Consider the following 12,854-nt stretch of genomic DNA (forward strand, 5'->3'; position numbering starts at 1 on the left):
CCACCTGAAGAATGATCTGTAACTCCATCGACAACACCTGACCGGCCTTCTCCAACAATAAACACGGGGAATTAGAGATACGAGGAAACCGATCACGTATCTCCCCTGCAGCCCCTGCCCTGTAAATGTCTGTTTCATTGCTCTACAGATGAGATTTCTGTCCACTGCGCTATTTTGGCTGGAATTTCTGCAAGGTGGTTTCTGTCTCACTCCGTGAGCTGCTTTTTTTTCTTTTTCTTTCCTTTTTTCCCCCTCCCTCTCCCCCCATAAACTCGGATTTGGGGCGGTCCCTCGGCTCCCCCAGCCCCTGTCCCACTCCGGGTTGTGGGGTTCTGACGGTCCCCAGCAGCATCCCCCCTTCCCTCTTTGTAACCCCTTCCCTCGGACACAAACCCCTTCTTTAAACCCCACTTTCCAGCAGCAGCAAGGTTCTAGGAGAAGGCGAACCATGAGACAAATCTCTCTGCTAAAACTTCATACAACCGACTCTGTGTTTTCATTTACTTACTTTTCCCCTCCTACTTCAAGCAAACTTTGGAAGATCACAACAAACGCCAGAGGACAGAGTAAAATGAAAGCTTGACTCCGCGTTGTTGATTGTGCCCTTGCAAACTGCAGCTATTACATTTCTACACATGTAGAAGGTTTGGGAGGGCTTTTTTCCTTCCCTTTCTCCGAGGGTTTTAACTCAAACTCGTAACGGAAAGAGCCTCTCTCGGGCTGCCCCAGTTTAGCGACAGGACTGGAGAGACTCCTTTACTGCATCTCGCTGCCTTAGGCACCCTTCAATCTAACAATCCTCCAACGCATTAATATCAAAGATAAGGTTAAACCGCCCCAAACGCACTCAAATACACACATATATATCTGCCGATCGCGTCTACTAAATCGGTCATGGAATCGATTACGCGGAATCCCAATAAAGTTGGATTTGCGAGGCTGTATATTTTCCTACACTCCCACACAAACACACACATCCAAAAGCCTGTGTCTGGACGCACTTAGAGCCGCAGGCTATTTATTTGCGGACACGTCTATCTGTGCATCTAAACAGCTTCGCGATCCGTACATAAACAGTAGCTCTAGACCGCATCGAGTTTTAAATGGGGTGGGTGGGTGCTCTGGGTGTGTTCGCCTCGGTGTAAGCAAAATAAATAGGACCTGTCGGTAAACAGCGTAAGGCGTTGCGAAATCGTAGATGGGCCGAGCTACTCCTTTAATTAAGAGTGTTATAATCATACTAATAGTAATGATAATAATAAGTCGCCCAGCGAGCTGCTGTAACCAAAGGTAGCTTCTGGCCAAGCGGTCGCAGCTCGCATTTGCCTGGAAAGCTTCCAAAAGCCTGAAATTGGGATTAACGATCCAACGTTCTGGTTAAGAAAAGCCAGAAGAAACAGTTTCTTCTGACTAGATCCTCGCAGAGACGGTTCCCCGCACTCTTGGCGTTCCCGGGGCCGTGGCACACGGACACGGATGGGGGGGCTCTCGATGTCAGAGATATGACCGTACCGGTGTCAGGCAGAGCGGGGCTACAGCCGTAGACACGCACCCGCATCCACGCGTGTGTGTATGTCCCCATTGTAGGCAGCTTCCCCCCACAAACAGGCCCACAAAAGGCCGATTCAGCCACCCAGAAACGAAGGGGAACGCGCCCCCCCCTCCGCTTCTTACCTCCCGGCCTTTGTTATGATCATCTCCGTCCCCACTTCGTGGAATTTCAGCCACAGCTCCCGTTCGTGCAAAAACACCTTTATCCCCTCCATGCCCTGCGGAGGGGGAAGGCACAGACCGTCAGCCCGGGATGGGTACGAGGGAGGCCGCCGGGAGAAGCTCGGAGGGAAGCGGCCGGGCGATGAGGGCCGGAGCTCGGGGCATTCCTAGGAAATTCCGGCCCCTTGAGCCCTGGCAAAGCCGGGGACAACGGGAATTCAGGCCGGGGGGTGCTGGCTGGGGGACTGGGGCAGGACAGTGCGGGCCACTGTGCCACCAGTGTGGGGCAGGCAGGGCCGGGAGCACCGGGACCGGCTCCGAGCCGCTTCTGGGAAGGAGAAATACCCCAACGCTTTGGCCCAGGCGCTCCAAGAGCCACCCGGAGGAGCCTTACACCCGCCGGCTCCTGTTTCGCCTGTTGGAGTGATGTGGGGTGCCCCCTCCGTCCCCCGGCCCGGCTCATCCCTTTCACCCCCAGCCCCAAGCAAGGGCCGCCCGCAGCGGGGCCCTGCGATCCCAAGGTCGGCACCGCGGATGCCACCGTGGGGACCACATATCCCTACGCCGTGGGGTGGGAGGCACAATGGACACCCCCCCCCCCTTCGCTGGAAACGGAACCGAAGCCCCCACCAAAAGCTTCAGGGACTGGGGGAACAATTTATTTCCAAACGGCCCCGAGCCCCAGGGCTAACCCCGGTGCCCGCACTCCCGTGGACGGCACCCACAGCCGGCGAAGGGCTCGAACCAGGGGTCTATCTGCCAGGGGGTAAGCGGGGCTCTGAGGAGGGGCTCCGCAGCCGCTGAAGGCGAGACCACATCGGTGGAAAAGCTCCTCTCCCGGCCTGCCCTTCCTCCTCCTCCGGGCTGCCCGGGGCCGAGCGCAGGGGACGGCTCCCGGCCCCGCCGGGAACGGGGAAGCCAAGCAGGGGGGATCCTGGCCCGCTGCTGCCTCGGCCCGTTCTCCCTTGGCAGCGCGGAGGTCAGCTGGGTCCCCCGTAGGAGCCCACCCGTGTCCCGGCCCCACGCAGCACCCGGGGAGAGAAACGATGGAGGGTTTGAGGGGCACCCCAAGGGTGTGCGGGGTCCCAGGGTCGCTTTTGGGGTACCCACGCGTGACACCCCCTTGCCTGCCCTCAGGGCCCTTTGCCTGGCTGGGGGCAGAGCTGCGTGTGCACCAGTGCGGCTGTACCTGTGTGTGCATATATATACATAAATATATATGTATGTTTATGTCTTGCACAGAGACGCACAGGCACAGCAAATACATGCTTATGCATGCACTTCCATGTGCATTCGTACCCTCACGCGTGGACCCCTTCACCAGCAGACTCCTCTCCCCGGTATTTTGGGTGCTTTTCTGCACGCACCCCAATACTCACGCGTGCGCTTCCCTGCTTGACCACGGCCCCAAATAACACTAAAGCAGGATGAGGCCCAAAGACAGGTGGGATTTCTCAAGCCCGTGGGGGCCTAAACCGGCTCATCCCCGCCCAGAGCTGCAGCAGGCACCCAGCTGAGCTGACATTTGGGGGGAAAACGCCGAGAAAAGGGGGAAACGCAAATGAAAGCAAGAGGAAGAGGAGGGTGGGTCCTTACCTGCTGCGTGAAGGCTGCCTGCGGTGAAGTGGGGGACTTGCTGGTGGCCCCCAGCTGAGTGTCCTGCTTGGCTTCAGCCTGGAGCTCCTTGGCCTCCGAGTCAGCCGGCGTGGTGGGGAGCCCGAAGCCTTCCTCGCTATCCGCCATGTTACGAGCTTCCTTCGCCGGATCCCCCACTGCAGGCACACATGGGGAGAGAGCAGAGATAAGAGACGCAGAAGTCAACGCTGACGTTTAATAAAATATAGAGCTATCTATACATTAGCGATGGGAAAGCCAGCCGGAGCCCTAGAGCAGGGCTGCCCGACAAACCCGCGCTGCCCGCAACTCACTTCCAGCTGCCCGGGGAGGGAACGAGGCCCTTTAACTTTGGAAGAGGGAGAAATAAAGACTTTTATTTATTATCGCAGCCCGCAAGGGATGATAGGATTTGGGGGGGGGGAAGGAGAGGGGGGAGGGGGGGTGGGGGTGCGGGGAGGGAGGGGAAGGGGAGGCGGTATTATTGAATGCATCTTTTGCTAAAGGTAAACAGCGTATTTTAGGTCTGTCTGGCAGGACGAAGGGAGCAAGGCACCGAGGGGCCGTGGCCCGGCCAACTCATCGCAGAAATGACTCTGGAGGTTTGGGGTTCAAGATGGGGGGGTGGGGGAGTGAAAGAGACTCCCCCGAGGTTTAGACACCTCCAATTGCCCCGGGCTCGCTGCTGCGGGGGGGGGGGGGGGTGTGTGGGGTGAGAGCCCCCTTGATTGCTCTCAAGGAAAAAGGAGATTTCGTCCCACTCCAGTAATGACCAAGCAAACGCCACCGACACGCCAGGCCCCTTATATCGGCCCATTTGCAAAGAAAATTAAACTTCTGCCCTCCCTACTGGAAAAAATAAAACAAAATAAATAGTAAAATAAAATAATAAAATAAATATAAATAAAATTAATATAAATAAAATTAATATAAATCAAATAAAAGCCTTTTCTCCCCCTCTCCGCACAGTTAAGAGTAAAGCAAAGGACGAAGGAGATAGTTTAAATCTAAAAGTACAAATACATCAGTCGGCCGAGACACTGTGCAAGGTAACGCGCACTCGGGCTGGTGGAATTGGGGCTGAAGGGAGCTAAGCCATAACACTGAGAGTCAAACTACACCGGCAGCGAAAACGAGCTTCAAAAATACACCGTTTCTCTCTGACGCGAGTAACCACAGCGAGTTCTAAAAGCGCTATTTTGACGTGGCTTTAAAGGCTCTATCAGGAATGGTAAAAGTTTCAAAGAAGCACCAAAAAAAAAAACCGGTAAAAGATAAAAGCAATTGAATTATCTGTTAGTTTTTGTTCTTAAGAAGTTTAGAGTTTTAGTAGCTTGGGGGGGGGGGGGGGGGGGGGATCTCTGTCGTATGTTTCAAAGGGGATTCATTTTGGAAAGACCAACCATATGGAGGCAATATTGGTTTTGAGGACACGAGAATGTTTTGAAATGAGTTCTCCTTCTCCCTGCAACAATATTTAAAAGCCTTAAAAAAGGAGGAAAAAAAAAAAGGCAAATCTCCTTTAAATGCAGAGGAAAAATAGGGAAAAGAGGGGGGAGAAAATTGTTTTCCCTGTTAGCGGTGCGTAACAGATACACGTACATATATATAATTTAAAAGGACAAAAAGCGAAGGGATTCCAGGTCCGCACCTCTGGAGCTAAAGATCACGCACAGAAACGGCCCGGCCCCCCCTCCCTCCTTCTCTCTTTCCCTCCCTCCTTCCCAAACGCTCTTTTCCCACCGCACACCAGCCAAGAGCTTGGCACCAAGTGACTGAAGGGAGAAGCAAAAGCGCTACCGAGCGCGGAAAGTGCGCGGAGGGACGCGGGACGCTGCGGGAGCCGGTGCTCCGGGCCCGGGCCCTGGCCCTGGCCCAGCCCTCGGGGGCAAAGCCGCGGCTCCAGGGACCATTTAAGGCTTTTCTCTTCCCCTCCTCCTCCTCCTCTTCTTCTTTTCCCCCTCCCTGCACTGTTGTTTCCCTATTTTTCCCCTTGCTGCAGCTTGGGAAGTTCCCGTTATCCGTTTTTGAATCGATTTCCCTCCAGCTTGGAGCCATTATTCCCCCTTGAGCTGCCAAAATTAGAGGATAGGGGGAAGGAAAATAAATAGCATTAATAAAGAACGTTTATTAAAACAAAGAAGGAGCCAGCTATGGCAGCGCAGGGCAGCCCGGCCCCAGCGAGCCCTCCGCGTCGAGACGCGATAAAGCAAATATAAAAATACTAATAATATTCATTAAAAAGGGGGGATAACGGCAAAAAAATAACCCAGCAACTAAGAGCAATTGGGGATCCATGCCTTCTCTTTTTTCCCCTTTAAAGAGCTGCTGAGAAGAAATACAGCTTGACAGAACCAGGCCGCGGTGGCTGTATGAGAAACGCATCCTGCGCTGCTAAAGTAGCACCAAGTGGGTTTGCGGAGGGGCAAAAATAAAGGGGAACAGGAAAAGAAATTCCCCCCCTTTGCTTTTGTCCCTCGCCCCCCCCTTTCCCAGCCCTACACGCGGCCGCGGAAGCCCTGAGAGGGCAGCCCCCCCCTCCTTTTCCCCTTTTCCCCCCCGTCTCCCGAGGCCTCGCAGCTCCTCGGCAGCCACAATCTGTGCCCAACAATGCCCCCAGCCAGCCCCTTTCGCTCTCTCTCGGTCACCCCCACGCACACACGGATGACAGACACCGACGGACATACATGGCAATGGAAGAGCTGTTACCTTGCTCGTTGAATTCCATGCAATCAATGCATCTCCGTACATATAATGTGTGTGTCTATTTTCCCCCTTTGCAATGGAAATTACAATGGGATCAGGCTTCGCGTGTGCATATTTCCTTTTATTTATTTATTTGCGGATCAGCATGTGAAAACACAGCCTGGAAGAAAAAAATCTATCCAATGCAAGCCTGCTTGCCTGCTCCTCTCTCTCTCTCTCTCTCCCTCTTTCCCTCCCTCCCCTGCCCTCTCCAAACACTTCCAGGTTGTCAGACGCACTAGGAAGGATCCTGAGACCAAGATAAAGCCCCCACCCCCACCTCAGCCTGATCTGGAAGATGCAGTTTTCCCCACCCCACTCCTACTCCCTACCTAAAAAAAAAAAAAAAGAAAAAAAATTAAAGAAACAAAAATAGCAATAAGAAAGAGGGAGAGGATTCAAGAGAGGAAAAGGAAAACGGCTCCCTCGTGCAGGAAAAATTAGGATAAAAACGCAAAAAAGAAGGAGAAAAGAAAAGTTTCGGGCTGGTGGCGACCGCCGCTCCTCCGGGCAGGTTCGCGGCGCTGCCGCCGAGGCTGCGCGGAGCCGGGCGCGGAGCGGAGCGCGGAGGTGACGTGGGCTCGTCCAGCTCCGTCCGCCAAGTGCCGGGACCCGCTACCCAACCAGCTGGGATCCTGCTCCGCAGAGACTCACCCTCACACAGCCCTCCCCGCCCCCTCCCCCCCTAAACCTCCTTTTCCAGCCTATTTTTCTGGCCGGCAAACAAGAACAAGGCACAAAGACAATCATCAAACTCCCCAGCAGCCCTCCCCCCTCTCCCTCACCTCCTTCCCCTCTCCCTCCCTCCCTCCTCCATCCATCTCTCCCAACCAAAGAGAAAATTCAGCGCCTGGGAATATCCCCCCCCCCTTCTTCCTCCCCTCCCTCGCCCCTTTAAATAAATCGCTGTCTCCGCTAACCTCGCACAGCCCCCCCAACACCCCCCTTCCTCAAAGCCAGCCTAGAGGTGTGGATTTAAACCCAGCTTTATATTTGCTAACGCTCACAGAGGCCTTTTATTGGGGGAGTAGAGGGGGTACCCCCTAAATGGACTCACTTAGGTATAACCTGGAAGGGGGGAAAATGGGGGAAGGAGGAAACGCGGCGGAGTGGGACTGAAAAACCCCTCGACGATGGACCCCTAGTGGGGTTGTTGGCCCTTCTGCCCGCTTGTGGAGGCAGCCAGGCTCCTTCTCCTGCCCTTCCCCATCCTCTTCCTCACCCCGCGCAGCGCTGCCCGGCCTCGGGCCGCAGCCCCTCCGGAGCTCTTCGCCTCGCTCAAATAATCAACCCGTCAGGGAGGAGCGGGGATGTGGCTTTATCTGCATCTTCCTTCGCTCCCTTTTTTTAATGTATTATGGGGAGGGTAAAGTTGAATAGGTCAGCGCAGGGTAAACAGCCTCCCTGTCGCATTCTGCGGGCTGAAGAGAACCAGATTGGCGAGGCGGATTTTTGATAAGACTCGGAATAAATGGCATGGTTTAGATCTGCTCTGCCCACCCTCCTCCTCCTCCTGCCCCCACCCTCTCCTCATCAGTATGTCCCATCCCTGTCTTCCCCCCCCCCCCCCCAATAAAATAAATCCCTCATTCTTTTTTCTGCCTCTCGCCCGTTTCTTTTGCATTTCGTGGAAGTTTTCAGCAATCCCACCCTTGCTCCCAGCTCCCGCAGGGCGCGATAACACCGGAGCCCCCTCGAAGTTTGAGGTGAGGAAGGGAAAAACCTGGGGGTGAGCGGCTATTACGGGGGGGTGAAGGGGCGGTAGGGTAAGGAAGGCACCATTTCCCATGTTCGCCACAGTTCAAGCTGCTACTTGAGAAGAAACAGCCAACAGTAAACGGTTACAAATAAGGATAATAAAATCGCTGCACTTGTAGCCACAGAGAATAAGCCAAAGAATGCTACTTAAACAAACAGAACAAAGCTTGCCCCATATTTCATTATTTTTAGAGGGAAAGGAGCCGTGGAGGTTTTCCAAAGACAAATAAACGAGGGAGCGAACCGGAGGGCTCTTCCCTCCGGGAAAGAGGTGGCGGTGGCCGGAGCAGCCCCGGGGCCTGGGGCGGGCGGCCCGGCCGAGCCCTCCCACCGCACCGCGCTGCTGCGAAAGGTGCAAACAAGGGGGTGGAAAAACAAGGGGGGAAATAAACAGGTATCAAAGAGGAGCTGCCGGTGATGGGTGCTGGGGGAAAGCCGCGGAAGGAGCGCGGTGGGCGCAGCCCCGAGCGTATGCTGGGAGCATCCCCCGAGGTACCCAGTTCTGCCGAAAGAAGAGGGGTTTCTCTTAAAACTCCAAACGAAAGCACCGAGGAGAAAGGTTTCTTGCAGCCGGTAGCAAGGGGGAACCCGAGCTTCCCTCCCCTCGCCGGGATGAAAGGCAAAAAGTGAAAATCCCTCAAGTTTGGAAGAGCGAACCCGAGCACGGCCGCTGCCTGGGGAAACACTCACCTCTCCAGTGCCAAACTAGCGCTCACACACCTTGAAGACAAGTTGAAAACGATGCAAATAAATCGAATTTATTTCCGTCTGCAGGTTGGATGGGGGTAAAAAGGAAGGGGGGGGGGGGAAGCTGGGAAAAGGATGGCAAGTCCAGGCTCTCCAGGACCGAAACGTCAAGGCGAAGGAGCCTTCCAGCTAGAAGCCGATTTGTGGTCTCCGACAAATTAAATATTACTGTTTATTACCAGCCATACTCCGATAAAATAAAGAGAGTTCAAGGCGATAGCTGCTATCTCACGAGCTTTGCTCCTATAGGACACGGAGACGTCACCAACCACGCAACTGGCCTGCTCTGTCATGGTTGACTGCAGCAGTAATGGAAGGTTAATTTGTATTATTCTCCTCTTTTTAAGGCTCTATCAGTGAGATTCCTGCTTTTCCCCCCCCCTTCCCCCTCCCCCCAAAAAATCCGTTCAGTACAATGCAAAATACAACGAGGCTGGGAGTGTGCAACCTCTCTATATAATGTGTGTGTATATATATACACATAAATATACATATATTCACATGCCGAGACATATAACGCTTATGTATATATGCGGGTGTAAGGCCGTATAGATCATATATGTATGTATCTCTTATATATATGTGTATATATGTATTTGTCTCATATATGTATGTGTATCACCCAAGCAGGCACGGAGGCGCTGGAAACTCCAGGAGAACCCGCTCCTTCTTGGAATGGAAAAGGCGGAAACCAGCAGCAAAGCTCTCCTTCACCAGGAGCAGCCCAGTTCATCCAACGGTATTAGCATTGCTCAGCTTCATTTAGTAATTTCATTGTATTTTCTTTAAATAATGCTCTTAGAGCGAGCAGAAAACTCGTCAGATGAATGTCCAGGCGCTTCTGGAAGGCAGCGCACTGGGCTATATATAGTAAATGATAACCTGGTTATTTGCACAGATTCAAGTGTGCTTCGGGAACCCATTATTTACTCTGATTTAAAATAAATAAATAAATAAACGGGGAAAAAAAAAGTATTAAATCGAGGCGATTGTTTGCCAAATAAGATTGACAAGGGAAGGGGAAAAACAAGAAATCGCCCTAAAAAAAACCACCAAATGCCTGAGTACAAGCAGGAGCTGCGGAGGAGCCGCCGGCGCTTCCCCGAGTCCCATCTTTCCTTTAAGTTGGAGTGGTTCGGGATGCACTTGCGGCCGCTGCAGAAAGATTTTACACACAAGCACACACACCCCCCGTCCACTCCCTGCTCCCCCCACCCCCCCTAAAAAAAAACCGATGCTAAAACGTTGCTTTCTCCAACAGAAAAAAAAAGAGAGGAGGAGAAACAGGGAGAAAGAAACTAAAGAGCAACACCTATGGAGCGAGGAGCTCCTGGACGCTGCGGAGGGTGAGTGTTCCCTGCCGAGGGGGCTGCAGGCAGCACCCCCCGACCTCCCCAACCGACAGAATCTGCCTGGATTGACCCGGTTCCCCCAGGCTGAGAGCCCACCCGGCTCTGCAGATCCCGGTGGGAGCCAGGTCCTCCGCAAACAGAAAAACATCACCAAAAACCCCAAAATCAGCAAAAAGGAAAAAGGGGGGGGGGGGGAGGGAGACACCCCCCCCCTTGTACCCCGAGAAATAAAATCCTTTTCCCCCCATCCCGACCTCCACCTAAATTTCCCCCCACTCAAAGGAAGCTGCAGCCGGGCGATGGAGAACCAGCTCCTGCGGGCCCGAGCCCCGAACCGCGACCAGCCCCCTCCTATAGATACACATATAGAAGTATAGGTGTGCGTGCAACGCCTGGACACGCGGTCTGCAAACGCACACACGACACCTTCTCCTTGCTCCAGGGCTGTAATGCGTTTTATACCCTCGGATTGAACGTGCAACATGAACGGCTGGGTGCAGAGCTGTATAGATACTTGTCTATACATGTGTCTGTGAGTATATATACAGACACGCACACCACAAAATCATATGTGCGTGCATCGGCGCTAAGGCAACCTTTTGCACACTCGCACAACGGCGCAAATGCAAAGCCAGCCGTGCCCCTGCCCTCACACACGCGCATACATGTAGATATTTACCTTTCTTCTATGGTTTGCACCCAGGGGTTTTGGGTGTGCACAAACATCATTCTGTCCACACCCTCCGAGCAGCTCAGTGCAAATCTGTGCACCCGCTAAACTCGGGGGGTTGTGTGTAAATGTGTGCACACCACCTATGAGCCCTACTCCGTGTATATATATATATATATACATACATATATACGCATAAAGTAGATATAAATATCTATATAAAAGCTCCCGCACGCATAGAAACACCGGAGAGACCATCAGCAGCCACAGATCCGACCCCCCCCCCCCCACTTACCTCCCTGGGTGTGGGGGTCCGTGCTTGGGTGGGAGGCCCCCGACCCTTTTGCACATACACACACACACACACGCTCGATCTCCCTTGCTCAGCTCCCCGCCGCAGTCAGAAGCGCAGGATCAGGCCCAGGCCCCGCCGCCCGTCCCCGGGGCCTCAGGCCGCGGGGAGCCCCCGCTTTTTGAGGCCGCATGGCCGGACCCCTCTGCCCTTTTGCTACCTTCGGAGGATGTCCCTCGCCCTGGAGGTTTCTCCTATCGGCTATTCCCCAGGAGAGGTGGAGGGACAGGAAGGGGGGGGGGGGGTGGCCGGGGTGCTGGCTTGCAGTGGGGTCGAGGTGTCAGCAGTAAGAAATAGTGCCGAGCATGAACTCACCCCCCACCTTCCCCCAACACACACCCCCGCTTTCAAATCACTTCTTGGGGCGGCTTAAGCAACTCGGAAAGGCTTTTGCTATTCACCCGTAGCCGGCGGCTCCTCGGCAGCCGCCCGGGGACCCGGGCACGGTGCCCCGGCCGGTACAACAGCGGTTCTTAGGCCTGCGGCAGCTTCTGCTTGCTCATTCTCTCTTCTCCCCCGTCTCACCCCGAGATTCCACGGCAGGAATTACCCCCCACACCCCCCCACCCTTTCCATTTTTAAGCAATTTACTTCCACTTTTTGACCATTTCTCCTTTTATTCCTATCTCCCTTTTGTTGGCCGCGTACCCACTGTGGCGAAATACGCACCTGGGAGAAAACAAGCATTTAAAACAATCATCCTCTTTGGAAGCGTAATGCTCTATTCACTTTGTGTTTTCTTGGTTGGTTTGGAGGGTTTGGTTTTTTTTCCCTCTACCTTAGGGGCAGCGCCTGCATTGGTCTCTTTGTAGCCCCGATACAGCTCTCCCCGTGTCTATATTTCCATGACAAAACCCTGCGTTTAGCGGTCTAGACCTCGCTCAGACGAGCCTCGGGGGGTAGATACCTGGGGTCGAGCTTTTTGCTTTAACTTGGGGTTTTTGTAACTACAGGTGAGCACCAGTTGTCTTTTCATATTTGTGGTTTTGGGGTCCCTTTTTCCCCACCCTTCTGGCTACTTAAGGACAAAAAACGAAGAGAAAGAACTTTGTAATTAAGAGCCGCTCCCCCCTCCTCTCAGCCTATTCATTTCCCAGGCAAACTCCTGGCTTTAAAACAGTGACCAAAAAGTGCAGCATAAACAGCCGGGCAGAAGCAAGGGCTGTAGAATCACACAACACTGCCCTTCGGAGCCTCCCACTCTTGGGATGCAGGTCACTTTTTCTCCCAAATGACAGGCGAGGAAAGGGTGACAGGGTCCCAAAGTCAAGCTAGGAGCATCCCTGGGGGAAAAGGGATCTATATTGTCACCCCAATCTGCTGCTAAAAAGCATCTCTCCCGGAACTAACCACATTTGAGGGAGCCGGGGCTCGGCCTCCCATCCAGCTTTTCCCGTGGTCACAGTGCTGTTCGGACAAGGGAGAATTAGGCTGCACTTCTCTTTCCCACCCCTTTCAGAGAGCCAGGCCGGGTGACATTTTGGCATGGGGTGCCCATCGGGTTCCCCTCCCCGCCCCTATCAATGACGGATGCGCCGATGGAGTGGGGCGCGTTATCGATGCCGGAATGGAAAGGCTAATCTGCTCTTGCCAAACAGGGTGTCAATCAGGGCGTTATCTCGGCCCAAAGGAGAAAATAAAGGCAGATAAGGCCTCCACTCTCGCCCTGGGAAGAAAGCTAATGGGGGCAAAAGGGGGAAAGTCTTCAGCTCCCTGTGCCTTTCCCTGAAAGTGATCTTGCAATGACCTTGAAGGGGGGGCGGGGAGAGGAGTCCAGACCGAAGGGGGTTGAATCAGTGCCTGAATAAAGGCCGCACAAGCGACACCTGTAATTATTCCTGCCTCTTCTCCTTTTGCTCCCGAGGCAGGACCAGGACCAGGACCGGCCCCCGCTGTGCCCCGG

At 53.9% G+C, this 12,854-nt stretch overlaps 1 protein-coding gene across 4 annotated transcripts in view; it reads right to left on the bottom strand.

The window, feature by feature from the left end:
• Positions 1-11,285, bottom strand: part of TBX5 (T-box transcription factor 5) — a 44,106-nt gene extending 32,821 nt beyond the window's left edge. Inside the window, exons 1-3 of one of the 4 annotated variants that reach the window (XM_057411360.1) lie at positions 10,895-11,285; positions 3,310-3,485; positions 1,675-1,769 (exon numbers count right to left, since the gene is read on the bottom strand). In XM_057411360.1, the coding sequence (XP_057267343.1) occupies positions 1,675-1,769; positions 3,310-3,456 (242 nt within the window). In that variant the 5' untranslated portion in view covers positions 3,457-3,485; positions 10,895-11,285. Of the gene's footprint in view, positions 1-1,674; positions 1,770-3,309; positions 3,486-3,641; positions 3,688-6,036; positions 6,327-8,520; positions 8,881-10,894 lie in introns of those variants that run through there. The other 3 variants (XM_057411362.1, XM_057411358.1, XM_057411359.1) reach the window with 3 other exon arrangements.
• Positions 11,286-12,854: the final 1,569 nt, after the last annotated feature.

The sequence above is a fragment of the Pezoporus wallicus genome, unplaced genomic scaffold (genome assembly GCF_028554395.1).
Source record: "Pezoporus wallicus isolate ANWC-B61680 ecotype Strahan unplaced genomic scaffold, APGP_CSIRO_Pwel_v1 contig_6401, whole genome shotgun sequence".
Classification (NCBI taxonomy): Eukaryota; Metazoa; Chordata; class Aves; order Psittaciformes; family Psittacidae; genus Pezoporus; species Pezoporus wallicus.